A 27,905-nucleotide genomic window follows, 5' to 3' on the forward strand; every position below is an offset into this window, starting at 1 on the left:
CATGCGCTGGGCTCCGTCTTCTCGGACGTTGCCTCCATTCCGGAATATTCCCCCCTGGAGGATAGAATGCTGGATGGGCACGTCCCGGACAGCACGATCTCACTCATATACAAAAAGCTCATAAACGACCGCTCGGGCCTGTTGACTGCCCTTCGTGCGGCTTGGGTTGCCGACGGGCTGGAGTTGGATGACGAGGACTGGACCTCCGCGGTGGCCTCCCCGAAGGAGGTGGCCATACCGGCTCGCCTTCGCTTCGTCCAGCTCAAGATACTCCACCGGGTCTACATGACGGGGCCAAAGCTTCTGCGTATGGGCTATGCTGGAGATGGGTTGTGTAAGCGTGGGTGTGGTGCTTTGGGGACCTTTATGCATATTTTGTGGGAGTGCCCGGAGGTAGAGGGGTTCTGGCGTGGTGTACATGAGGTGCTGCGACTGGTTACGCATGTGGCGCTGTTGCCTGAAGCGAGGAGATGCCTGTTGAATGTGTGGGAACCGACTGATTACTCGGCGCCGCAGACGTGGTGGGTGACTCTGGGATATATGATAGCCAAGCGTGATATTGCTCAACTGTGGGGATCCCAGAGGCCCCCGACGGTCTCGGCCTGGAAAGAACACATGGACTGGTGCATGTTTCGCGAAAAGGTGGTGTATGTGGCGAGGGGTAAGCCTGGGACATGGGTGAAAGTATGGGGCCCCTGGAACGCCTACCGAGGGGGTATCTGCGCACCACCGCTGCTGCCTGATGCCTCGCCAGCCCCATCTCCTTAGCCGACTCATTCCCCCGCAGCCTGGCATCGGGTTCCCCCAGTCCTCGCTTTGTTCTCTTCCCCCTCCTCACACTTCTGTGTATAGTTGGGATCCCCCCTCTTGGGGAGCACGTGCTGCTATTTTTGATTGTGGGTTGCCTTGTGGGTGTGGTTTTAATTTTTGTTGTTCTTAATTTAAAATGAAACCGCATAATGGGGCCTGGATGATGTGGCTTTTGACACTGTTACCTACTGAGAAATGCTCCTCCTGTAATACCACGTGTTCCATAAATGTATGTCGTATGTTCCTACCATTGCTAGCGGCCGGCCGGAAGGTTGTGGGCCCATACTTGTATACTTTTAAGACTTGTAATAAACGGTTTCAAAAAAAAAAAAAAAAACACGGAGCATTTTATTTTACTAATATTAAACATTGTGTGTTATTAATTAAATAATACGGTAGAGCGTTTTTAGTTTCCTTTTCGGTTGAAGTTGTTGGGGTTTGTTTTCCATTTGCCAGCAGACAAGGGCAGAGATGCTGGAGTCATGTAAGGTGTGGCTGGAATTAAAGCGCAGTGCATATGCACTTGTTTCGGCACCAGCTTTTTAGAGCTAATGATGGTGAGCACCGGCAGGACCGTGGCTAATTAAAACTGGTGTTATTAAAAAATACGGTAGAGCATTTTGAGTTTCCTTTTCTGTTCACATTGTCGGGGTTTGTTTTCCGTTTTGCCAGCGGTCTGTCTCCTTTGGGAGTAAACACGGCAACAATAGTCTCGATGGCGGCAGCGCTTCGCGCTGCAACGCCAGCGAGACCTAAAAAGTAATCAACAAGAAAACAAGGAGGTTATCATGGCTCGAAGATTTCAGAAAAAGACAGCACGCATGGACATCGATCGACATCTACAGGGAGCCGCACACCCAGAATTATTTTAGGACATTAATCAGATCATTTATAAAAATAAGCTACTGCAGTTATGTTTTGGTTTATGCCAAACTCTAAAATATAGCCCCAAATGGCAACCGCAACCTTTGAACACAAAGTGCAGATTTTGCTCACTATATGAAGAAAGCTTAACTCACATTTTATCAATCTGCCCTATCTTATTAACGGAAAGAACAATTTAATTGAAAATATTTTTTAATATGGATGGTATTAGATCAGATCGGCATGCTTTACTATTTTGCATGAAAGGGGAATCACAACAAACAGTAGCTGCTTTCATAAAATGTTATCTCAAAGCAGAACGCCTATTGACAACAAAAAGTCTGATGATGTAACGTAAGGAGGGCTCCTCAGAGATTTATTTACATATAATTCAATATGAACTCCAGTTATTCTAAAGGAAATTGTTGAAATTCGAGTTACAACATAGTAGTTCACTTGTTGAACGTTTTTACTTGTGCAATATTTTATCGTTTTTATTAAATGAATAAAATTAACTTTGACTATCTTCTTGAACCAGCCTCGAATGAAATCTCAGCTTTGAGCTACTCTGCTATTCCACCTTCAAGATCAAAGGCCCCAGAAAACAGGGTTTATGAAGGGGGATTTTGAATCCCCTGCTCAAGGAAGGGTTGGGTTTACAATCTCCAAAGCCATCAAAAATAACTGCCCGATAGTTAGCGGGAGGGAAGCTACCATTGGTGACAATGGAATACATTCAAAATTCAGTCTCTGCCACCTAGCAGAAGGTTCATTTAAAGATTTGCCTTTGGAGCACACCGCCTTCTACAATATAGTACCAGCTTTTCTTTCTCACAAAGTGACTCCTTACTGACCAGCCTGAACCATGCGTTACAGCTCCACTTCTTAGAGTCTCCTGCTTCAGAAGTGTAAGAGCAGGAGGCAGAGCTTTCCGAGTGCTTGGACCTCAGCTCTCAAACAATATCTGTTTTGTTAAGTGCTTCAGCATCCGTTTTTTCCTCTATGGTTCCTAGCACCAAGATGGACATGCGCCCAACAAATAAGATATTTTTAAGGGAATGTGAAGGTGTTAGACCAGCCAGCCTTAGGATGGTATTCCTCCCAACCTTCTGCCTTCCTCCTCCATTGTTACTGACCTAGTTTTTGCTGGCCGTAGGACTCTGTGCACTTTACCACTAGTGCTAAAGTGCTTCTGCTCTCTCATCTAAGCATGGTAACACTGGCTTATATCCAATTGCCATATTTAATGTACTTAGAAGCCCCTTATAAAATGATACTACATGTACCCAGGGCCTGTATATTAAATGCTACTAGTGGACCTGCAGCACTGATTGTGCTTTCCATTTACGTAGCCCTTTAAACAAGTCTCAGACCTTCTATTACAGCCTGTGTGTGCAGTTTTAAACAGCCATTTCGACCTGGCAAAGTAAACCTTTTGCCAGCATCAAACCTTCCTTTTTCATATATGTAAGTCACCCCTATGGTAGGGCAGAGAGCAGCGCGCAATGTATTTGAAAAGTAGGACATGTACTCTTAGGTTTTACATGTCCTGGTAGAGAAAAGCTCTTTGATTCGTGTTTCACTACTGCAAGGCCTATCTTTTTTCAAAGGATAACATTGGAGTTGCATTATTACATTTTAGAAGTGTAATTTCCAAAAGAGATAACCAGTTCATGTTTGGTGTCTCTGGAATCACAATTTTAAATCCTATCTTATGGTGAAGTCAGATTTTAATTTGCAATTCTAAAAATAAAAAAGAAAGTTGGCATTTTCCTGTCTTATCCATTTAGTGCCTGTAATCTGTCTCTGGTCACATGCCTGTGAATAACTGACCTTCTGGGCTTTGTGTATTCCTCCTAGTGAGCCACACACAATAGGCAGCTTAGGTGTGCCTGGATATTCCATCAATGGCAGGGAGGAGCTGGGCACAGCCCCACTTACACTTGAACAGGCAGTGTCCTGCCTCCACACAAAGAGCTGCATACCCCCCCGGTTAGTCTGGAACCAGAACAGGGAAGGCAGGCTACCTGGGAACTTCAAAGGGAAGCCTCTAGAAGATTATCTGCCACTTCAAAGGCACAACTGGGTATAAATACTGGATCACAGACACCAACACTTAAGTACACTTCTGGACCTCTGAATAGACTGCCAGAAAGAAGAGCTACTGTGCTGCTGAAGGACTGCAACTCTGCTGGACTACTGCCTTGCTGTGCTGCTGCTTTGCTGTGCGGACCTGCTGCCCTCCGGCCTGAGTGAGAACTGGACATGCATCTCTTGAACCCAGAGTGATTCCAAGGGCTGGCCTCCTGATCTGAAGCCTCAGGAGCATAACAAGTTTCCAACAACTTTGCACCTGCACCTGGACTCTGCCATCAGGAGTCTTCCCTGCCAAGTGGTGCCAACCCAGTCCATGACACTTGGAAGTGGACTTAAGGTGCTTATCAGCCTCTTTGGATCCAGCGGAACTGATGCATCTATGCTGCGTGGAGCAAACCTAAGCAGAAACAATGCATTGCCACTGTTGCATTGATTGGACCCGTCGCAAAGACCCACATCGCGGCTCTTCAGAACCACGACTTATCCTCAGTGCATGCCCTCACATCCCTCATCGACAGAAGCCTCAACACTGATGCCGGACTCAGCATCACAGCCTCATAGCGTTTCTGAACCAGCTCACCACATCCTCGATGTCGGACTTCGCGTTCCAAGCCCCTTCGGCAGGATCCTCGACGACGACACATGCCCTCACATCGCAGCCTCACCACAACTCAGTACCGATGCATCACTTTGGCTGCGTGAAGAATCTTCAGCGCAGGTCCTCGCAACGCTCTGCAAACCAGGTTTTAAGGTACTTTGTAAGCGGGCCTAACTGGGTCCCTGTAGCCAGCCGCATTCCATCGCTGTTGACCTGAACTTGTGACTTTGTCCTGTCTGGCCCGACCTGATATCCAAAGTTGGTGCTTTACGCCTTTTGGTGCTATTTTTAGTAAAACCTTTAAAATTGAATAACTCCGGTTCTACTCACTGTATTTTTGTAGTTCTGCCCTTTTTTTTATTTATTAAAAATGACTATCTTTTTAACTCTTTTGTGGGCTCCTTTTGTTGTGTGATTTCAATGTGTTACTGTTTGCAGCATTGCACACATACTTTACGCATGTTCATTTAGGATTTGCTAATTGCTTCACCCTGAGATGAATTGTGGTTGCTGCTTGAGAAGGGTTTCACATCCCTCGAGAAGTAACCCAATTTCTTAAAGAAGGCAGGGGTGAATAGTTAACAGCTCACAGAATGATTACACCCAAATTATATCCAGATAATAGAAGGAGCTACCACGTTAAATTCTACCCAGAGTGCTATACAGAGGTGGACAGGAAGTAGGTTGGTTTCTGTGTTGACAATAACAGGCAAAGGGATTTTATAATACCACTAGATTCAGTGAGAGCAACAACACTCACAGAAAACTTCACCTCCCTTGATGGACCCCTGCACAGACAGGGACCACTAAGAAAAAGCATAGAGGGAACAGAGAAAGGACTGATACAGCTGTTGATCCCAGTCAGGAGTTTTGGGGGTGCGCCCATTCCTGATTTGTACTCTGGAATTATGGACTCTTTCCAGGGCTGATGATAACAGTTACTTGACTCTCTGCCATAACCAGTGGAGACTGGACTTGCGAAAGACAGTGAAAGAAGAGATCTTCCAGATTACTGTTGGACTGGTCCTGCTACAGTGCCTTGAGAAGCTGGTGCTGTAGACTTCTGCTGTTGCTGTCATCCTGAAAGTAGCTACAGCAGTCGGTGGCCATGGAGTTCCTCAGCTGCACCCCACTAGCCATAGAGGGCTAGTGGGGTGCAGCAGAGGAAAAACCCAGGTCAAGTGATCATCAGGATGGTGGGGGCACGCCCAAGGCCCATACAGCTAAGCTACTCCTAAAAGGGGTGTAGAAGCTGTTGTGCCAGAGTTTTTCAGCAGTCTAAATAGGTGAGGAGGCTCCATGTTTGTGATCTAGAAAACTGAAAACCCTGCTCATTCCCATGAAGTAGGGCTGGAAAAATCTTGCGTTCTGCTGCCGGCTCATGTATGCCATTTCGAAGCCGAGCAGCGGGTGCCCTGGGACTGGGGTCACTTGCCACTCATGAAATATCTTAAGCGTGACTGTACTTTGTACAAAATCTGCCTCCTTTCTGAAGGTGCCCACTCCAGGGGACCGGTATGCGACCTTGCACATTCAGACAACATTCCATCAGCTTGAGGCCCTCGTATTTCTTGGAAATCAGGAGAAACTGTCCCGCCAAGACTGCATCAGGAGAGGGTTTTCCTGGAAGCACATGCAGAACCACCTATCTTTTTTCCCACTCCCCTCACTGCAGAAAGCCATCCAGGTTGACCAGCACAAGCACGAGCAGAGCGGGAGAGAAGTAGAATCTGGGTCCACTGCTTGGCACAGGATAGCAGCATTGGGCAGGTGAAGGAGCAGGTCAGACCGCCCTGCTCCAGGATCCTGCCGCATGGTATTAAAAGAGATGCACAGGCACCCCACAGTGGGCAGGAGCACCAGCATCAGAAATGAAACACTGACGCAAAAACACAAAGCCACCGGGACAGCTTGAATAAGAGCAGAGTGCAGCCGCAAAATAGGACAGTGATACACATCCTAACAAAAATAAAGTGCCCTGGTAGCTAAGCCACTTCAGATCAAGGACTGGAGTCCGTAACATAAGGCTTCTTTAATTGAGTCTGGCTATATTGCATGTTTTGTCCATAGATTAACACTTTATGGTGGCAAACGAATAAGCATTTTTTCTAATCATCCCGGTACTGACCTATTTCATACCTGGCGGGATAAGTCTCTAGGTCTCCCTAGAAGGTGACCTATTGTTAATGTCGAAGTCTGTATTCTTGAATTTTACATTGTGGAACTTATTGCTAAAGATTGCAGGCTTTCCTTTTAAACTGTGAAAACACATGCCAATCCTTTTTATTTGTGAAGATCCATGTTGTTGCAATAAGCCTATATGGATCTTTTGCTGGTTTTCAAGTTTCAGACTTGCCGGCATGCAAACAATCACAAGCAATGGATGAAGGGGATAATCACAATGGAACAGGTATGTTTTGAGGGATCAGGTGCCCCTTGTGATAGATGTTTAAGGTACTTAATATGTAACCTGTTAATTCTGAGTGTCCCATCTAGACGGGGTTCCAGTTTATTAAACTCACCCGAAGCGCGCACGCACGGGTATGCATGTATATATATATATATATATATATATATATATATATATATTCACTGAAAAAACCATAGGTTTCACACACGTTATAGTTAGGAATTAGCATTTAAAAAACCTTGCAAATTCACTGAAAAAACCATAGGTTTCACACATGTTATAGTTAGCGGAAATTTTACTGATAAAAAACCAATGAAATTGCCCCGTTATAGTTAGTGCTGGCAACTATAACTCACGCGACCGCAATCCTCTGCTGATGCTAATACTGTATTTAGACACTTATTTGCCCATGTCTTCTTCCATACATTTTTAGCTATACATATATTACAAATATTTTTTTTTCATAAAGACACATATGTCATCAGCAGAAGATTGCGGTCGCGTGAGTTATAGTTGCCAGCACTAACTATAACGGGGCAATTTCATTGGTTTTTTATCAGTAAAATTTCCGCTAACTATAACATGTGTGAAACCTATGGTTTTTTCAGTGAATTTGCAAGGTTTTTTAAATGCTAATTCCTAACTATAACGTGTGTGAAACCTATGGTTTTTTCAGTGAATTTGTACGGTTTTTTAAATGCTAAGTGACTTTACGCCATTCGTGGCGTGCGCGCCCACTTAACGCAGTTCGTTCCGTGCGCGCGCGGTGCGCTTCGCGCACCGTGCGCGCACAGTGAGCACGCGGTGCGCTTCGCGCACCGCGCACCCACTTTACGCAGTTAGTGCCGTGCCCACGTTACGCTAGATGGGCCATGTACGCACGATGCGCTTCGCGCACCGTGCGCACATGGAGGACATATTATGCGCTTCCTTGTGATAGGTAATCTGTTGAAATTTTTTGGGAAAATTTTCTGTGCTCTGATAAGCCATGCACAAATGGTGGCCTTCGGCCACCATTTGCACAAGGGGTGGAGAAAGTGTGGATAGTGTTTTTTTTATTTTTATTTTTTTACCGTACGCTTACGGTAAGCGTACGGTAAGCGTACCCCGCGAAATTGCCGAAAAAAAAATAATGCCGTTTTTGCTCTTGGGGGATGTTTGGGGACTCCCTCAACATGACTATGTGAGAGGGAGTTGTCAAAACATCCCCGTAACATGTTTTTGGCCATCATGTTTGATACATAACACTCAGTGCGGTAGACAAAATGGCGGACGCCGCTTCCTGGTTTCTGCCGATTCGAATGTTTACTAAGATCTAAGAGCCAATCAGAATCGCGCTCGCGCACGCCACCGTACGCTTACCGTAAGCGTACGGTAAGCGTACCGTAAGCGGGCTCAGATATATATATTGATTTAAAGGCTATTTTCTCAGAATCTACTGAACAGATTTACACCAAACCTACAAAAGGCACTTCCTTGACCTAGGGACTACCTCTCTGCCAAATTTCTAGTAATTCTGTTCAGCCGTTCGGGCTGTAGCTCGTTCTAAAGGTCCTATGGAAAAATGCATGGGAAAAACGCGTTTTGGGACCCCCCTTTTATCTCAGCCCCCGCTTGACGAATCCCCCCGAGACTTTCAGGGTAGGAGCGGAGCGTAGCGCCCCACCTATTTTGAGAAATTCGCGAGGATTCGTCGACCGGCGCCAAAGTTATTCAAAATAGAATGTTGAGGTTTTCCTATGGAAACGTGGTCCTAACTATAACTACCTACTGGCGACCGCCAGTAGGTAATATATATATATATATATATATATATATATATATATATATAACCTACTGGCGGTCGCCAGTAGGTAGATCTAGTTAGGATCTATTTTCCGTAGGAAATCCGCACATTCTGTTTGGAATAACGTTGGCGCCGTTTGACGAATCTTCGTGAAATTTTCATAATATATATGTGTGTATTTATGCATACTATTTAGTTATGTGTACATAAAACAATACCTTTTTTAAGTAATTCCACAGGCTGCCCAAGGACTTATTGATTGCCATTGTTGGGCGTTGCTGAGTTCTCAGTTTCCACTCCACAGCACCTTCGCAAATCAGCCTTGGAGAGTTCTACCTCGCTATCCGGCAAGACAAGTGCCAAAGGGGTAGCTTGTCCCCAGTCCGAGAGTCGGCGACCCTAGGCATCCGAAGCAAAAGCCCTCCATTAATAACATTTGGTCACAGTGGCTTCCGATTGGTCAATAACCTCTTAACTAGATGTTTCTCACAGCCGTTCAGACGCTCACATATTTAAAAGACGTTTGCAGGATTGAGCGGTGCAATGAAGATGTAGTGCCTTGGAAGCAGTAGCAAGCGCTTTCCCAAATACAATGAAACGTGCACTGCCAAAGCCCCTTCTACATCCTGGGTGTATTTGAGGACGCAAACACTGCTACCACCTGTCCTATGACTGTTTATGTAAAAAATGCACTGTCCATGACATACCGTGGTGAATATTAGTGCAGTGTGGTGAACACCTCTACACTACAGATACCCAAAGCAATTGCTCCCTCAGGGGTTTTGCAAAGGTTCGGAGGGGGGGGGGGGTGGGGGGGAACTAAAGGTTGCAAGTAGGGATCTTTGGGGAGCACAGGGAGCGCACACAGACTTTAAGGAAGTGCAACGAAAGAGAAAGAGACAAAGCGAGAGAAAGAAAGAAGGCGTCTCTATAGCACGAGAGGTAAAGAGTCCAAGCGGTGAGTAGAAATGAAAGATCAGGTCAAGGCCATCTAGCACGGAGTGTATGGTGAAGTCGCTCGCAGTACAATACCGAGCAGCTGCCAGTAAACATTTGGGGCAATATGATCCGTTCGGGAGGCAACATCTCACAGAAAAGATGCAGCCTGCTGAACAGCAGCACAGCTCCCATCAACACTCCCAGAAGCGTTCCAGGAAGGCTGCAGTGGTACATCCGGCCTGCTTCTCTTGGCTGCTGAATCTCCCATCATGCCCACTACCTTCCCATCGGCTCCAGAGGATGGTGAATGGCCGAGGTGAATGATGGGTGGAGATTAACGACCAGCTAAAGGGTCAAACATGGTTTCTGACCCGAGCTGCACATACACACGTGATGTTCTGCAGGGCTCTCAAGATTAGAAATTCTACGAAGTACATATTTATTCCAATTAATCAATCACATTACAGGAACTGATATCACAGGAAGTGTCATCGAACAATTTATCATCAAGAATAACGTCAAAAAGCACAAATACATATAAAATCATTACACTAAAACCTACCATTTCTCAGAAACTTTAATATAAAGATGTCCATAAAATGTAGACATTATATTATCCCAACAGCCACAATTCACCTATATGGCATTTTGAGCGAGGAAGACTACAACAAGCCAGCAAAACAGATTAGCTGCTGCTAGCAATATTAATCGATACTCATGTACATAACATATAGGCTCCAGACATTAACATGCAACAGTGTTCTCGGGGAACATATACTTGAAGGTCCAAGGACAGGAGATATATATCAATTAATCAAAAGTATATGGTTTAATTAAACAGGCGGTATATGCATCAATGCCATCATACAGCAATATTCAACAAGGCACATAGCTTGAAATTTGCATTGGAGACCCCAGCCTGGAATTTGTTTCAGTGGTGAGGGACAGTCCTAATTCACTGATGCCCGCCGACAATACAGGTGTCGATAGACCCTGGCTTGTATAAGCATCAGTGCTCATAAAGACACTCTGCATCAATGGCCACACACAGAAATGCGAACCAACAATCCCAGACTGTTATTTTTGTTTGATAGGATTTAATGTGTTTTTGGAAAGCTTGTACACCTTACAGATTTTATTTACACGACAACGCATGAGCACCGAGAGACACTTTACATATATTGTTACAATTGTTAATAGTCAAAAGGCAAGTATACATTCTTATTTCCGCTTTACAATTTAACCTTACAAAGGCTAAACAGATCTAATAGACCTGTACCGTGATACTGATAAGCAATCATTTTATTTGTGCAAGGGGTTACCAGGCTAGCTGTACAAATACCAGCTTCGGGCGTTCTGATAAATTCGCATACTTATATTGAAGTTCTGGTGTCCATTGATCAAACATTTATATGGTATCAAAACGTATGCAACAATTATCAAAACAAGGGGATATGGGGGTGGGCCTAACTGATGGTGAGAGTGTGTACTGGGATCCGTTGTGTACCTCCTAAAGTGTAGAGTAGATTAATGGCTTTGCCTTAGTCCTGTGCTTGACCGCTTCTTGTGTGGTATTTGATATGTGTACCCCACTTGGCTATGTGCGCACTGCAATATTATTATATTCATGGCTCGAGGCGCCTGTCATTAGAGCTATCTATCGGGTCCCCTGGGGTCACTTCAAGCTGAAGCGGCATTACAATTACATTCCAGGAGGTTGAGATTGGATATTTACGCAGTGCTTGGGTATCTTCCCTGTGGAGGGCCATTCCCTCTGCTTTAGACCATTTTATTATAGATTGTGACCAGATTTGTAGAGTCAGGGGATCCTCTGCTGTCCAGCGTCTTGTGGTCAGTCTCTTTGCTACGATTAGCCGCAAGTCCAAAAATCTGGTGGTGGCTTTATGTTTTTTATCCCTAGTAAATACCCCCGTAATACAAGCCTCCCATGTGTTGGGAATCTCTCTGTCAGTGCAAGCAGACAGACACTTTCCCAAAAGATGCGAATTTTAGGACATGACCAAAGCATGTGTAGGAGGTCTGCATCTGGCAGCTTACAGCGCGGGCAGCCTCCGTCCGTCCTGTGAAAGAATCTATTAATTTGGCCAGGAAGATCCCAGATTGTTTTGCATTGATGTCAGCGAACAATATTAGGCATTCATTGTCCCTCAAATGATATTCATCAATGACCAAAGCCCAACTTTTAGGTCAATGACCAAAGACACAAATAAGCATCAAGATTCAATATGCATCAATGCCAGTTGACAGCATTAGGCATCAATGACCACCACACAAGATATTCAGCAATAGCCCAGACAGTAATGCGAGTCAGAGGGCCCAGCAAGTACCATATGTCAATTATCATAAACCGTATGTGCATCAATGGCACCAGACTTATGTCCGTGGCACCAATTATAGTAATCATCAATGTGTCCTTGCAGTAGTATGTGTCCGTGGACTTAGACAGTAATAATATCAAGATGCCAGAAAATATGATCATCAACTGCCTCAAGAAGTAATGTGCATTAACGGCTCCAAACAGGTTTAGACATCAATGACCTTATCCAGGGTCAGGCATTAATGACACCAGGGAGCCTGGTGAATCAATGGCCAGGCAGTGCGTTATATCAAAGTCACCAGACAGTGAAAAGCTTCAGGGTTCGCAATATCAATATACATTAATAGGTCCAGGAAGCAGCATGCTTTAATAGCCCCAGACCTTAATATGCATTGGTTGGCACCAGAAGTAATGCATAAATAGCACAGGCAGTCAAATACAACAATAGCCCTAAACAACAAAATGTAGCAAAATCCCCCAACAGTAAAATACATCAGCAGCCAAGGCTATACTATGCATCCCTTCCTCAACCTCGTGGCGGGGGCAGTTGAAAGCAATGTTACAAATATAGAAGTCCCAATGTGTCCCAATCGCCACCTATGGTTCCGCCATTTGGGGGGGGATGCAAATTGCGTAACCACAGATTCAGAGGAAAACAGGTTCTGCAGGCGCCTGTTGGGTGTACCACTCTCTTCCCCCACGTCATCTGCCATAAAGAGTTAAATCTGTCATACATATCTGATTTTATTAGAGGGAGGCCACTGTTACTTTGGTTATCAACTTGGAGTAATGACCAGGCACTGCTCACAAGTGATATAATAAATGACTGCATCTCCTGTAATAATGGCCATCGAATTCCGTGGTTGGCATATATCAAATCGGAATTCGGGAAAGCCAGTATGGAGCAAGCTTTTACAATGAGAGATTTATGCCCTACCTTTAACAAAAAGGAAGTAGCCTCAGCTTTTTTAATCTAGCACTTGAAAATCGTCTTAATAGTGTAATAGGGAGCCCATTGATAACTGTATATTTGTTCCAGAGTATCTCCGTGCTACCACCCGTTTATTGAGAACAGTCTTGTGGGAGATGGGGCGATCCCTGCTATTTAGGTTCCGTGCTGATATGGTTAAATATTTATTGTGTTTTCCTTCTTTTACCAACCGAATCTTGCTGCTATTCCTTGCCCGTGTAATAATAAGTCAGGTCAAACCAATGATACATTTTTCATTGTTTTGTAAATTTTATGAATTGTATACAAGGTTCTTCCTGCTTCCACTTTTTAAAAGGAAATATCGCGATATTAGACAGAGTGGAGCAATGTACTCATTCATTTTCCAACTGTCCGATACTGAAACATGTTTACACGTGGGCTCATTTTTAAGACATGCTGTGAGGGCACTGGGCACTTTACTATTTTAACAACCTGCTGCTATTTTGTGCTCTTAATCCTTGTTTTTAACTTATAGTGCTATGTATAGGCACGTTTAATCTGATTTACAAAAATACGATAATGTAATCATGTTCATGTAATGGTGATTGTTTTATATGCATGTACTTTTATGGAAGGGTACATTTTCCGAATAAAGAAATTGAACTGAGCTGACCCAAGTAGCAAAATTAATCAATTCCACCGAGAAAGCAGTATGCATCAGTATCACCTGGAAGCAAAATACATCAGTGCTACGTGGAAGAAAAATATTTCAGTACAATCTGTAAGCAATATGAATCAGTAGTACCTGGAAGCAATATGCATCAATGCCTCCGGCAATAATAAGTGTCAGTGGACCCAGTCAGTAATTCGCATCAATGGCATAAGCAGGGATGTCGGGAACCCCCTTTATTCGTAGCTTGAGCGAGGAAAGGAGCCACTGGGAGGTGTGTGCAGCACAAAGCCATGAAAACATGATTTGTTGCTCCTTTGACTTTCATCAGTGACGCTGGTCTCCAAATAAAAGCTCGTAGAAACCACTGCAAAAGGATAGCATGATGGAGCTTTTGGAGTAGGGCAATACATGCAACAAGAGTGAACAAAGCGGAAGGGAAGGAAGTAGTGATGTGGACCAGGATGGAGGGAAGGGTGAATAGAAGAGATGGATGGATGAGGTGAATGGAGAGATGGATGGAGAATGCAAAGAGCTGGATGGAGAGATTCATGAGGAGACAGTGTAATGATTACATGACATTGCGGTGTCAGGAAATTTAGAGGGTGATCAGAATGGGAAGAAAGGTGGTGTGCACCACAACAAAACAAAACTAGCTTGAATCGTGCAGAAAGCAGGATTTCTCACTAGGCAGCCATCTTGGAGGTTATCGTATAAAAGGAGAATGGAGCCAGAGTCAAACTGCTTCCTATAGCAATTTGTGATTGACAGTCCTGCGAGGATCACTGATGAGCCATTATCTGGTGGCAGGAGAGCTGAGTTGGAGCTTTGACTTTCTGCCTTTTGCACCACCTTGCCTACTCAGATCATACTTCCAATTGGTTACCATTTTTAAGACCTTGTGTATATGTATTTGCATGGCATATTTTTTTATCACATTTTTGTTTTTTCATACACATTCTTATTGTACACTCAGTCACTCTTCTGCTTTCATCGCCGCTATTGTACATAATATCATTTTGCCAGCCTGTTCAAGAATGAACTAGCTCGGACTCCTGTACATTGAACTCTAGTAAGTTTGAAGAGCCATACATGCAAACCACACTGCATGGATTCCAAAGAACAATAGTATTCATCGTTTTTCTATATTTCATTTAGAAAGATGCATCTAAGTTTAGAGAAGAAAGAGATGAGTTAGAGGACTTGTTAATTAAGGTAATTAGGTGAAACAATTGTATGTTATACCGATTATTAAAAAAGTTCTTTATTAACTCAATATGATTTCTTACAGACTTGCATAGCAGTCCGGGAGGAAGTGTGATAAGCCTCATATCAGTATTTTCTCTCTCTGTCTCTTAACCTTTTCACTTCCAAATGGGCTGCTGTGATTTCTGTCATGATTAGAAGCCTTGGTCTCTCTGTGGAGGTGAATAGGGCTAGCCTTGTGGCACTTCTGCAGATTGGTCATCAATCAGGTGGCTTATATAGCGCAACTACTCACCTGTAAGGGCCACAAGGCGCAGAGGGAGCAACTGGTCTGTCGAAGGGACTGTGGTTGAGTCGAAGAGCCAGGTCTTGAGGTCCTTCCTGAATTGAGGCAGGGACAGTGATTGCCGGAGGTGGAGAGGCAGGGTGTTCCAGGGCGAGGTAGGAGAAGGATCTTCCTCTGGCTGTGGTCGTGGGGATTCGTGGGATGGTGACCAGGGCCAGGGTGAGCGGAGGTCTCTGGTGGTGCGTGCAATGCGAAGCGGTGGTTGAGGTGCGCACGCCCCATGTCGTGTAGGGCTTTGTGTGCGAGGAGCTTGAAGGTGATTCTTTTGTTGACTGGGAGTCCGTGGAGGTCTCTCAGGAGGCCGCTGATGTGGCTGCGGCAGGGGATGTTGAGGAGGAGTCTAGCGGAGGCGTGCTGAATGTTCTGCAGTTTCTTGAGGACTTTCTGGGCAATGCCGGCTTAGTTGCGTTGCCGTAGTCTAGTCTGCTCCTGAGGAGTGCATGGGTGACCGTCTTTCTGGACTCGGTGGGGATCCACCTGAAGATCTTTCAGAGCAGGCGTAACGTGTGGAAGCCGGATGATGAGACAGCATTGATCTGGCGGTTCATGGTGAGGAGTCCAGGATGATGCCGAAGTTTCATGCGTGGTCAGTGGGGGGTGCCACCAGTAGTCGTCCCAGGTGGATGGGGTAGAGCCCTTGATGAGACTTCACTCTTCTCTGAGTTGAGCTTGAGGCAGCTGTTTTTCATCCAGGTGGCGACAGCCTTCACCCCGTAGAGAAAGTTGTTCTTGGCGAATGTGGGTTAGTTGGTGAGGGAGAGAATCGGCTGGGTGTCGTCAGCGTAGAAGATGATGTGGAGTCTGTAGTTCCCAACGATAGCTGCGAGCGGGGCCATGTAAATGTTGAAGAGAGTAGGACTCAGTGAGGAGGAGCCCTGAGGCATTTCACAGCTGATCTTTGTGGGTTCCGAGTGAAACGGTGGTAGTTTGACTCCAAGTTCTGCCGGTGAGGAAGGAATGGATCCATTCCAGGGCTTTGTCGCAGATGCCGGCGTCGTGAAGACTTGTGAATAGGGTGTGGTGAGAGACAGTATCAAAGGCAGCCGAGAGGTCCAGGAGGATGAAGGCTGCCATTTCGCCTCCGTTGAAGAGGGTGCGGATGTCGCCTGTGGTGGCGAGGAGGGTTGACTCGGTGCAGTTGCTTCGGATGCCAGATTTGGAGAGGTCCAGGTTGTGGTTCGCTTGGATGAATTCGGAAAGTGTGCTGTTGATGGCCTTCTCAATGACCTTGGCTGGGGAGGAGAGAGGAGAGTTGGGTCTGAAGTTCTTGAGGTCCGTCGTGTCGGCAGAGGGTTTCTTCAGTAAGGGGTTGATCTCTGTGTGTTTCCAGTCTTCCGGGAAGTTGGTGGAGTTAATTGAGCAGTTGATGGTGGGGCAGAGTTAGTGGGAGATGGTGGTGCCGGCCGTGTTGAAGATGTGGTGCAGTCAGGGGTCCGAGGGTGCGGCTGAGTGTCTGCTCTCCATGATGTTGAGGCGTGGTTCCCAAACTTTTTCGACTCGCGGCTCCCTTGACCGATTGGCCATTGCCCATGGCCCCCCACCGTAACTTTTTTGGGAGGGTGTATGCCCAAGGAGTACTTGCATTTTTCTACCTGAAAGTAATTGGGATGAAGGTATTATAATCATATACGCAGGGTGTTTCGTATTACTAAGGCGGCACCTCTAATAAAATATTCCCAATTACACTTCTTTGCTCATGCCTTTTTTTGGAGTACCATCTCAAACTTTTTTTATCACACTTACAGTGCTAGAGAGCACCCCTATACATGTAGGGCCCATTGCCAAAGTGTTTCTGTGCCTGAATATTATTTGCATGCACTTCCATTTCTACCCATGTCATATGTGCCAACACACGTGTCTAAGCAGGGTGACTCGCCATTTTTAAAACAACAAACACCCTTATTTTTGTGGTCTCCCTCCTAAAATTGCCTCTAAATCAATGCAAGTAAACAAATCCATCCGTTTTTTGTTTTTTTAAACGTCCCTCTCTCTTGCTTCTTAATGTTGGCATCATGCCAAGGAGAGAGTAGGCCTGTCTGGAAATGTGTGTGTACTGAAATAAATGTGTATTGGAAGTACCTATGATTCAAGTACAAGTGTCAATACTTAATAATACTTAGGGGCCAACTACAATATTGGTCGGAAAGGCTCTGAACGGAATCTGGATTCTCAGAATCCAATTCGGAATCTACGTTTCCGCCCAAATCAGAATCATTTCCAACTGACCGATTACGATGCAGGGAAATTGTTCGGGCTGTATGATTCGGTTTTGATCGGCATTCGGACAGTCCGAGTCGTTAGGAGACGAATCATACAGCTCTATGGACACAGTTTCCGATCGAGCGATTAGGATGGGCGATTCTGACAGTCGTTCCGAATCTGTTTGCCGAACACAAAACAGCTGTCGAAATCTGACTTTGGGGCCTCGTAGTAGGCTCCCCTTCACCCGTTAGCCTCCGATTGGGGCCCGTGGTGGTACCCATGGGTCTCCTCTTTGCAACCATGCACAGTGTGGCAGGCATCATAAGGTGGCCGCCACAGGGTGCAAGGTTTTCCCCAACCACCCCTTTTTTCAATGAGAGCCTGTGTTCTCGTTCGGAACAAAGGCTCTCAGTACGACTTGAAACTTTTTGGCTAAAGTACCTAAACTTTTTGCTTTCCCCCTAGACTTTTTTTCTGACATGGTGTTGCCAACTTAGATGCTTTGGACACTTTGCCACTGCTAAACAGTGTCAAAGTGCAAGTGCTCCCTGTATAAAAGTGTAATGGTAATTGGTTGCCCATGATAGGTATGTTTGCCTTACTAGTAAAGTCCCTAGTAAAGTGCACTATGTGTGCCAGGGCTGGTAATGCAAATGTTACTAGTGGGCCTGCAGCACTATTTGTGCCACCCACACAAGTTAGCCTTAAAAAGGGAACTCAGGCCTGCCATTGCAGGGCCTGCGCGCAGTTTGTTAAACTGCCATGTTGTTCTGTCAAGTGCACTCACTTGCCAGACCTTACCCTTCCCTTTCTATACACATCAGACACCCCTATGGTAGGTCTAGGGTACCCCCTGGGCAGGGTGTAGTGCATGTGAAAGGTAGGACATGTACTAAGGCGTGTGTCATGTCCTGACAGTGAAATAATCTCCATTTTGTTTTTCACTGTTGAAAGGCCATCTTGCCCATAGGACAGAATGGGGAGGCTGTGTAATATGTTTTCCAGCCTATCTTCCCAAAGGCTTAAGATGGAAAGGTGAAGTTTCAGTATGCCTGAACTCACAATGTAATAACACATCTTTTTATGTAGGTGGTGTTTGCATTGTGTGTTCAGAAGCCACTCTTTTAGAAGTGGCTGAGTTTTTGTGCTCTAGCATTTGTGTGTGTCTCTGCCTGGCTGTGATTTGACTGTCTGGATTTGAAAGCAATAGGATCTGGGGAATGTCTTGACCCAGGGGAGGAGGTGAGACAGCCACAGGGTTACCTGCATCTGGAGTGTAGGGGGAGGAGAAGTCCCTAGAAGTGAAGAGGCCTGTGTTGCTGCTATAAAACAATTGGCTTATCTCCTGCTGAGTGATTGAGAATCCAGACCCCCACTAACCTAAGGAAGAAAGGTGTCACTGGCAGGGAGACACCTGCAACTGGTTTGAACAGGGGTCATTGCCCCCTGAAACACAAAAACTTCAAAGCCTTTGAGGGGTATAACTATGAGAGCTGAAGCCCATGAACTTTGGAGAATGGCTTGATCAAGTGTGAACAAGAATGGAGCTACTTCGTGGTCAAGAGGACCTTTGCCAAGAAAGAAACAACTGAAGAGACTGAAGGATAGGACTGACCCTTGATGTGTGTTCTGGGGCTGGCCTACAGTTTGCTGTTTTAACCATGGAACGGCTAAAGGGACTTTGCTGTGTACTGTGTCCTGCTGCTTGAAGGACTTTTCTGTGTGCTGTGCCCTGAAGTAACATATGTCCAAGGGCCCGAGGTGAGCTGGCTACCTGTTCAGAAACAGAGGAACACAAAAGTTTCCATGAGAATCTCAGCGGCACTGTGTGTGCATGCTTGTTGCAGCCTGAGACCCTCGTAAGGCGTGCCCTGTGATCGTGGGCACCTGGAGTCCAAGCAAGGATCAGCGACGCGGTGTGCATGTGCTTTGTGCAGCCTGAACTCCTATGTGAGGATTGTTCAGTAATCGTGTGCACTGGAATCCAAGCGAGTCTCATCGACGCCGTGTGCTTTGTGCACCGTGAGACCTTCGTGAGGATTTGCCTTGTTATCGAGTGCACCAGAATCCAAGTGAGTTTCATCGACACTGTATGTGGGTGCGTTGTGCACCATGAGACATTCGTGAGGATTTGCCCTGTTATCGTGTGCACCGGAATAAAGTGAGTCTCAGCGACGGTGTGCGCATGATCTTCATGAAGCCTTAGACCTGTGTGTGGAGTCCCCAGTGATCGTGCACCCAAAGCGTAAGGAAGACTCGGCGACGCTGTGTGCGTGGGCTTTGGGGCAGCCTGAGATCTTCGTAACTGAAGCAGCCCGGACCGGCATTCCCGGAGGATGTGCGTTGCCGGCCTGAGCCGCCGTTGCCATTTCACAAAGGACACCCAGCCGCTGGACGAGGAGAGGAGAGTGAGTTTGTGCCCCCCAGGTAACGTGTGTCGACTACTGGGGTGGGGTGCAGGCTCGGAGGGAGACACTCTCAGCCTCTCTCTCGTCTTGGCAGCACGAGCCTCAGCTTCGGCTCGTATCGCAGCCCGTATTGCCAAGGGAGTGGTGGTAGAGGGGCCGGAGTGCGAAGCTGCACTTTTGGATTACTTCGTACCATGTTGGGGGCAACTGTGAGAGGCTGACTGCAAGTCAGAAGGAGAGGCGAGAGACCGCCTAAGGCCCGGTGATCGGAGCCTGAGTGTATTACGCATTATTCCATTTCTGCAGAACAGAGTACCCGACTGTCGTATTACACATTGCATCATTTCTGCATAACGGAGTACCTGATTAGAGTATTACACATTGCATTACTCCTGCATAACAAACTACCTGATTGTCGCATGATGCATGGCCTTGTTTCTGCACAACGAACTACCTGATTAGCGTATTGCGCCTTGCATTATTCCTGCATAACAAGTTACCTGATTTGTGTATTACGCATTGCCTTATTTTTGCATAACGACATATCTGGTGGTTGTATTACGCATTGCATTAATTTACCTTGCAAAGCGCCTGATTCTAGCATTACGAACTGTAGGACATGATATTAGGAGTACAAGAGAATGTTTAGAAGTGCTTATTAATATCACCAGAACTTACAAGGGCTGGCTGACCTAACAACCGGCCAGGAGAAATATTACACAACCTCATATGTTGGTTTTATATTGTGTGGTCTTATTGTATATCTTTTTTACATAAAGTTTATACTCGTTTTTATAAAACTCGTGTGGAGTCTATTTGTGGTGTCAATATTGGATTATTGTGAGCGTGGTTGCAAATACTTTACACATTTGCCTTGAAGATAAGCCTGGCTGCTCGTGCCAAGCTACCAAGGGGGTGAGCGGGGCTATCTAAGAAGGTGACCTTCCTTTCCCTGTCGTTGGAACGCAGGTCCCTACTTGGCCTAAGGTACCTACCTCAGTCAACCAGGGATCCCGGGTCTAACACTCTTGTTGAAGTCAATGCGAGTACGACCGAACAATGTTGGGAAGCATCGTAATCGGTTGGTTGGCCTCGCAAAACTCGATTTGGTTGGAAACCATTTCAAAACAGATTTGGTCGGAAGAGTTTCCAACCGACAATGTAATCGGCTCCATAGTGTGGTTTAATAGACAGGACAACTGCACTTTTCTGATAATTTGCGTTGGTGTAAAATACATTTGAAAAAAAAAAGAAACTATTTACGAGTCTAACAAAATAAATCGGCCATCTTCCCCTTCCTTTGGGAGTGCTGGAACGTGGGGATCCAGTGAAATATGAAGGTCATCTCACTCAACATGCCATCGATAAAACACCACGTTTAAAGCTTTAGGCATGTCACTTACAAATCATCAACATCATGCGTTTAAGTCTAATTAGTTTAACTGAAGCCAACAGACCCTTCAACATTAAATGCATTAAAGTGCTTGGTGCTCGACTCCCCTGGCTAGGTTTTACGACTCCCCAGGGAGCCAGGCCGCACAGTTTGGGAACCACTGATCTTAAGGGTGTCGTCAGCGGTGACTGGAGTCCAGCTGAGTAGGGTCTGTTCAGGTCCAGTGTTGTAGGGTGCGGTGGCTGCAGGTGTGGTGGGAGGGTCTCCTTAATCCTGCGGTGGAAGCAGGTGCTGAGGTTGTTGCAGAGGTCTTGGGAAGGTGGGATGTCTGCTGTCTATGTGCTGGGTCTGGCGAATTCTTTGACCATGGCAAAAAGGTCTTAATTGTTGAATGCATTGGCATTGATTCTTTCTTGTAGCGCTGCTTTCTTCGTTGTCCTGATAAGGTGTTGGTGTGCGGTGACGGCGATCTTGAAGCACGAGTGGTCTTCCGGGGTCTTGCTGCTCCCAATCTCTTCCTGAGCCAACTACAGGTGTGTCTGGACTCAAGAAGGACGGAGAGAACCAGCTGGCTTTCTTCGAGTGTCGTTTGCTTGGGGCTTGCTTCAGGGGGGCCAGAGTGTCGGCACAGTCGGAGTTCCATGGGTGGAGGTTTCATGCTGAGGTATTAGTGTCCGTGGATGTTGGTGGAGGGGTTTTGCTGTAGGGGTGGTGAGCTGTTCTTCGGTGACCTTGTTCCAGCTTCAGCGAGGGTAGCAGTGGGCATGGTGGTGTACAGTGTGTTTGATGAAGGATAAGTGGACGCAGTGGTGGTTGGTCCACAGGAGCTCAGTGGTGTGGCTGAAGGTGATCTTGTCACTGGATGAGAAGATGGGGCTGAGAGAGTGACTTGCTGAGTGGGTTGGGGAGGTGACCCATTGTTTGAGTCAGACGGTGGCAAGGTTCTCCAGGAGGGACAAGGTGTTTTGTCACTGGGGTTATGCAGGTGAAAGTTCAGGTTTACAAGGAGGATGTAGTCCGTGGAGGCGATTGAGTGGGTTGCCATGAAGTCGATAATGGAATCGCTGAAAGGTGGGCAGGATCCGGGGGGGTCTGTAGAGGAGTGCCACAGAGGGTGGTGTTTGGGTTGGTCTGGACCTGGAAGTGGAGGTGCTCCATGTTGGTCAAGTGGTCGTCCGCATGGGTGGAGAGGCGTAGGTTCTTTTGTGCATGATGGCGATGCCTACACCCGGTTTGTTGATGCGGTCCTTGTGAATGATCTTGTAGGCATCCGGGATGGCGGTGGCTATGTCCAGGGCGGAGGTGGAGTTCATCCAGGTTTCTGTGAGGAAGGTGATGTCAGGGTCGACGGAGTCGAGCAGGTCCCAGATCTCCATGGCGTTTTTGTGGCAGGAAAGTGTGTTGAGCAAGATGCAATTGAGGTGATTCAGTCCGGTGTTTGTTGGTTGTGCGGTGCCTGGGGCTGGAGTGCAGTGGCAGGTGAAGGTGCAGCTGCAGTTCTGGCAGGAAAAAGGGCCTTGGGTGTCCTTCGGCAATGCCTGATGGCAAGCGGTATGGCATCAGGTGTTGAGGGCGTGGAGGGTACTGGTTTCGTAGCAGTGGATGGTCTGAGAACCAGGGTCCGTGGCACTGGGCGTGGTCCAGGCGTGGACAGACGCAGACAGGCTTGCCTTTGGTACGCCGCCCATTAAGTAGCATGATTGGGAGGGCTGGACAGCTGGGAGGCGAGAAAGCGGCAGAGAGGCGGGCGGTGAGGGGCAAGCAGCAGCAGGGAAACGACGAGGAAAGGCGCAAAAGTACAAAGTGCAGAAAGTGAGAGACAGAGGCAGAAAAAGGTGAAAAATTAAGACAGGAAAGAGGAGTATAAAGGAAAAAATAAGGAGAAGAACAATGAAAGAAAAATTAAAGGCAGAGCGATAGAGAGCATAGCAGCAGCAGAGCGGAGAAGCTCCTCACTAGATCACCAGGGAGGGCCTCGAACGCACAGACCAGCAAGGGTCAGGGGCAGCATCTACCAGGCGGAGCTGTGCATGGAAGGGAGCAGATTACTGACGTTGATGGTGGTGTACAGTGGGTAGATCAAAATCAGTGAACTACAACAGAAAGATGGAAAGAAGGTTGAAGAAGGATGGATGAAGGGAAAGATCGATCAATCGGAGAAGAATGTCTGGATTATAGGAGAAAAGCAAAGATGGATGGAGAGAAGGGTGGGTAGATGACAAAAAGGAAGGATGGATGGTTAAAGAAAAAGAAGTTGTAAAACGTACCATTTACAACACTGATTTCAGAATTTCCCTGGGGAAGCAAGTGAAAGAGTGCTGGGCTCAAATGCCTCACTCACTCAGTGTCACTAGGGGAATAGTCCAAAGTGGGGGATAGCTCCTTTTTCTAGCTACTTCCTGGGTTACAAGACAGCAATTTACAACATTGGCAATACACAGCAATATGTATCAGTGTAACATGATAGCAATACACATAAAGGGTCCAAGGCAGTAACATTAATTTGTGTGCCCCATATAGACACATGCACCCATACTACTCAGATCAGTATGCTTCATAACCCTGAGGCAGTAAAATGAATCACTTCCCCCCGATAACAATATGCAACAATGCCCCAGTCAGTAATATGCTTCTAAAGCCCTAGATATACATGCATTAATGGCCCCAAGCAGTAATAGGCATCTATGGCCCGTGCAGTAATATGTTGCAATGACGCCAAAGAGTAATTTTGTGTCAATTGCTACTACAGGTTCAACAATAGCCCAGGCAGTAATAGGCCTCAATGATCCCTGGCAGTCCACCCTAACCGCAATAGACAGCAGTGGCTTCATTGCACCTAAGTTAGTAATATACATTAGAACACCCGGGCAGTACAACTGTGAACGACCCTAGACAGTGATAGGCATTAATGTCTACTTAGAGCAAAATGTAGCAATGTTTTATGAGCGATGAAACAAAATGCAATATTTCCAAATAAAATGGGGCAGAAACTGTTGCATGAGCCTGGTCTTGCAGTCTCATTCATCATCTCCTAGCAGAGTTTCAATGGTTCTGATTGTCTGCCTCAGTGCTCCCAGCCAAATTGTACCGGGTGGGTCATCGCTCTACTTCCTGTGTGGGAGCCACGGGTGTGCTGCACCGATGCACCACAATGCTTCGGAACATGGATCAGTGCCTGCCCATTACAACAACTGCACCTACTCTGCTTGCGTTAGGTCATTCAATCAATCAGAACATTTAGAAAGCGCACTACTTACCCGTGAGGGTCTCTAGGAGCTGGGGGGGGGGGGCAGGGGGAGATGCTGCTACTGCTGCAATAGCCAGGTCTTGAGGAGATTTCTGAAGGTAAGCAGGTCCTGGGTCTGCCATAGGAGGATGGGGAGGGTGTTCCAGATCTTGGCGGCGTGGTGGGAGAACGATCTGCCGCCGGAGGACTCTTTCCACGTCCAGTTCACATGCTCTATCCAAGGCCCACTGAAGCCAAGAACCACAGCCCTTCGTCATATCAAACTTGAAATGACACAGAAGCGGAACCTGGGCAGGCAGCACAAGCAGGCGCCACTACAACTGCCTGAGCTGTCAATGTGTAGCCTGGTCATGGGCAACTGATGAAACAGGAAGCAGTCTTTAGCCAAGCAGGCTAGGACACCCAATGGTCAAGCTAATGCAGAGACTGAAAATGCTTCTCTGGGCCGATTCATAATGTAACTGACATTCCTTGAAGGGACTGATCCAAATAAACTAATAGCCAAAGGGGGCTGACACAAGCCGCCCTTCTAAGTATATTTTTTAGTGTTAATGGCATACGCTTTAGCACAATGTCTCTAGCCATATTTGAAGAGGAGATTTAACTAAACAGTCTTAATGAAAAGAAAAGGCCACATATAAACAGTGTTACATGCATCTCATACCACACAGCAATGAATATCTATGAACCTTGAAAACTGAAAACTACTTATTTGTCTGGCTTTAAGCACCGAATAAATTACTGTAAGATCTGTTTTGTTACCTAGATTTTCAGCCTCATTAACTGGGGCGCTGCTCTCCTCTATGTAGACTTTCTTCAAAAGGCACCACAACAGCTTCCAAAACTCAGCAGTCTAGGAAACATTAGAACAAGAATCCTTGAAATGATTAATGTCCAAGCATTTTAATAGCGCTACAGGATATGCGGCTTCATTAACTTTAAACGTGCAGTGATGGAACAGTCTCCATGGGTGGCAGACATAATGGATAGCCTTCTGTTTAAAAGAGAATAAGGGTAAATGTCTGATGGCAGAGCAAGAACAAGCAATGAATATTAAAGAGGAGTCAGTTTATGTAAAAAAATAGAAACATACATTATCCATCATAAATTCTAGCTATCCCAAGCATGCCTATGTCTCTAGAATATGATGGCCATAGCATTTACTTATGTGTTCCCCTGCCACAACAACCCCCCTGGTTTAACTGCTTTAGCCCGATCTCACATTTAGGGAAGTGTCTTTTTCTCAAGTATAATTCAAGATTATTCCATTTGACATGCATTAATCTAATTGTGCCACGTCTTCAGTAGGAAAACGTGTTCATGTTTCAAGTGTTTTTCTTCCACCCTTTCAAATTTCAGTTGCTCAATGACTTGAAATATGTACAACTGAGTCAATAGCGTTTCTTTTGCCAATATTAAGTTGGATCTTCTGGTCATCAATAGACATGCACGACTCCGGATGATGTATGATATTAGGATTACACACTGAGGTCCTGTCTCCAGGTAGTAAGCCAGCTGGGGGCTAGAGCACAGTCTCGCTAGAAGGGGTACTGGTGTTGATCATCTGCCACTTTAAGAACCATCACACAGAAACGGAAATAGGCAAGACTCCCTTTTGTTAGTTTACTTATTTAGTCGCAATAAAGTGTTGAGCAGAAAGGTTTCACAGAGGCAATGATATACAAAGAGATATGGGAGTGAGGTGGTTAACTTAGAAAACAAAGGGCAGCAGTTTGATATGGATACATGTTGTCATGTATGGATAATTTTGGAGAGGACATATGCACAATGGTATAATTACATTTCTTTTTTAGAACTTTGTTTAACATCAGTGGCAGTACAGTTATGATTCATGCTCAGTACATTTCAAAGGCTTCATATATACATATCAATTTTATATGGGTGGAATTTAAATCTTCATCCTGAAAGTACCAAGACCGTCATGGTTTTCCAAATAATTAGCGGTAGCAGAAGTGTTCCGGAATAGCTTGCATTTTTGAGGTATCTACCTTTTCTGGACTCAACTTCACCAGGGACACCACCGTGTACCCTCTATGAGCTAGGTGAATGCTGGACTCAAGAGTGGGCTATCTAGCAGTATTGTCATTCATGGTTGCGTCATCAGTTTAAGTGTTGTCTGAGATAAGGAGTACTGTTCAGAGGTTCCCCATATATCTTTAGCGACTGCTGTATGGGGTAGTATAGTTACATGTACGTCAACAAAGCCACTGTAGCACACTAGGTCTCTAACTAAATCGGGAATTGGCCTCGGCACCAGGCATTAACGAATCAGCCCTTCCCTTTTCTTCGTATATTATTCTTCCTCTTTCAGGCGCTTGAACTAAACCCTTGCATTTGTTTAAAAACATAATAAAATACAGGTTGATTGGGGTCATTACGACTGGATATGTTGTTCGAGGCGGTTTCTTGGGGATCTGTTTAGCACTTGTAAACATGGATATGAATCCTGTATATTGAGTTTGGGAGAAAACCCAGATTATTTATCTGGTGGCAATATAGCATGGGACGGATTCCACCATGAATACTGGATATGTTTTCTGAGCCGCATTCAAATGGGTGAGGCCCTATTTAGGTACTCTTGCCTTATTCTCATGAGCCCTTTTTTGTTTTCTAGCCAACCGCACATTCGTGCGTTCACCTGGGGGGTCATATGTTAAATATATTTTTAAGGCTAAAGGTGATGCTGGTAAATTTACCCATTTTAACGCAATTTTGTATGTTTTGTCCGCTCTTTGTTGTTTGTTCACATTTGGTTTTTTTTTGGGTACAGTGCCCCCTTATTTTTTTGTTGACAAAAACTTCAGGACAGATGACTAAGTCCATGAGTCCTGTAATGGCTGCCAGAAACATTGTTCTTATTATGCTAGCAGTCAATCAGACCACTTGCACCCACAAGAGTCTGACTCCCGCAGAAACAAACTAGCTCATTGGAAAAAAGACTGAACAGAATAGAGTGAGAATGCCAGTGGGTTTCAGTACCAAGGCACCTACACATAACCATCAATTGATGCCACCAGGGTCAGTCACCCCACAGTCTGACAAGAAGTTATTACCCTTCTCAATTATAGGTGAGGTACATACATATACCTAGCACAATTGAGTATACTAAAAAAACAACACCTTGGATTCAGTCACTGTTAGAAATGGGGGTCTCTAGTTGTCCAAATAGGGACCATTGCTTCTAGTCAGGGAAAGGGAGATACACACTTTTGATAACCCCCGCTCACCCACTTGGTAGCTTGGCGTGAGCAGACAGGCTTATCCCAAAGGCAATTTGTAAAGTACTTGTACCAACAATCACAGTAACACAGTGAAAACACCACAAATGGACACCACACCAGTTTAGAAAAATAAAATATCATTATCTAAACTACAAGACCAAAACGCCAAACATCCAACATACAGATACTCAGCAAAATGTCTTTAAAAGGGATGTTCCAAAAATAAGCTTGTAGAAATCAAATAGAACCAACTATGGCTATCACAACGTCAGGAGAGCACAATATCTAAAGTACAGCGCCGTCGTCGAGGATCGAGGCGTCAGGCGCGGAGTCACACAGACCCCCAAACAACAGTACTTTGGAAAATAACATTGGTGACGATGCACGGTGTTGAAGATGGACGATGTCGGCTCCAGGA

At 45.7% G+C, this 27,905-nt stretch overlaps 1 protein-coding gene across 1 annotated transcript in view; it reads right to left on the minus strand.

Moving 5' to 3' along the window:
* Positions 1 to 27,905, minus strand: part of TEDC1 (tubulin epsilon and delta complex 1) — a 639,294-nt gene that overhangs the window by 539,773 nt on the left and 71,616 nt on the right. The window contains exon 2 of the mRNA XM_085627166.1: positions 25,008 to 25,098. Within this exon, the coding sequence (XP_085483292.1) occupies positions 25,008 to 25,098 (91 nt within the window). The remainder of the gene's footprint in view (positions 1 to 25,007; positions 25,099 to 27,905) is intronic.

The sequence above is a fragment of the Triturus cristatus genome, chromosome 9 (genome assembly GCF_964204655.1).
Source record: "Triturus cristatus chromosome 9, aTriCri1.1, whole genome shotgun sequence".
In the NCBI taxonomy this organism is placed as follows: domain Eukaryota; kingdom Metazoa; phylum Chordata; class Amphibia; order Caudata; family Salamandridae; genus Triturus; species Triturus cristatus.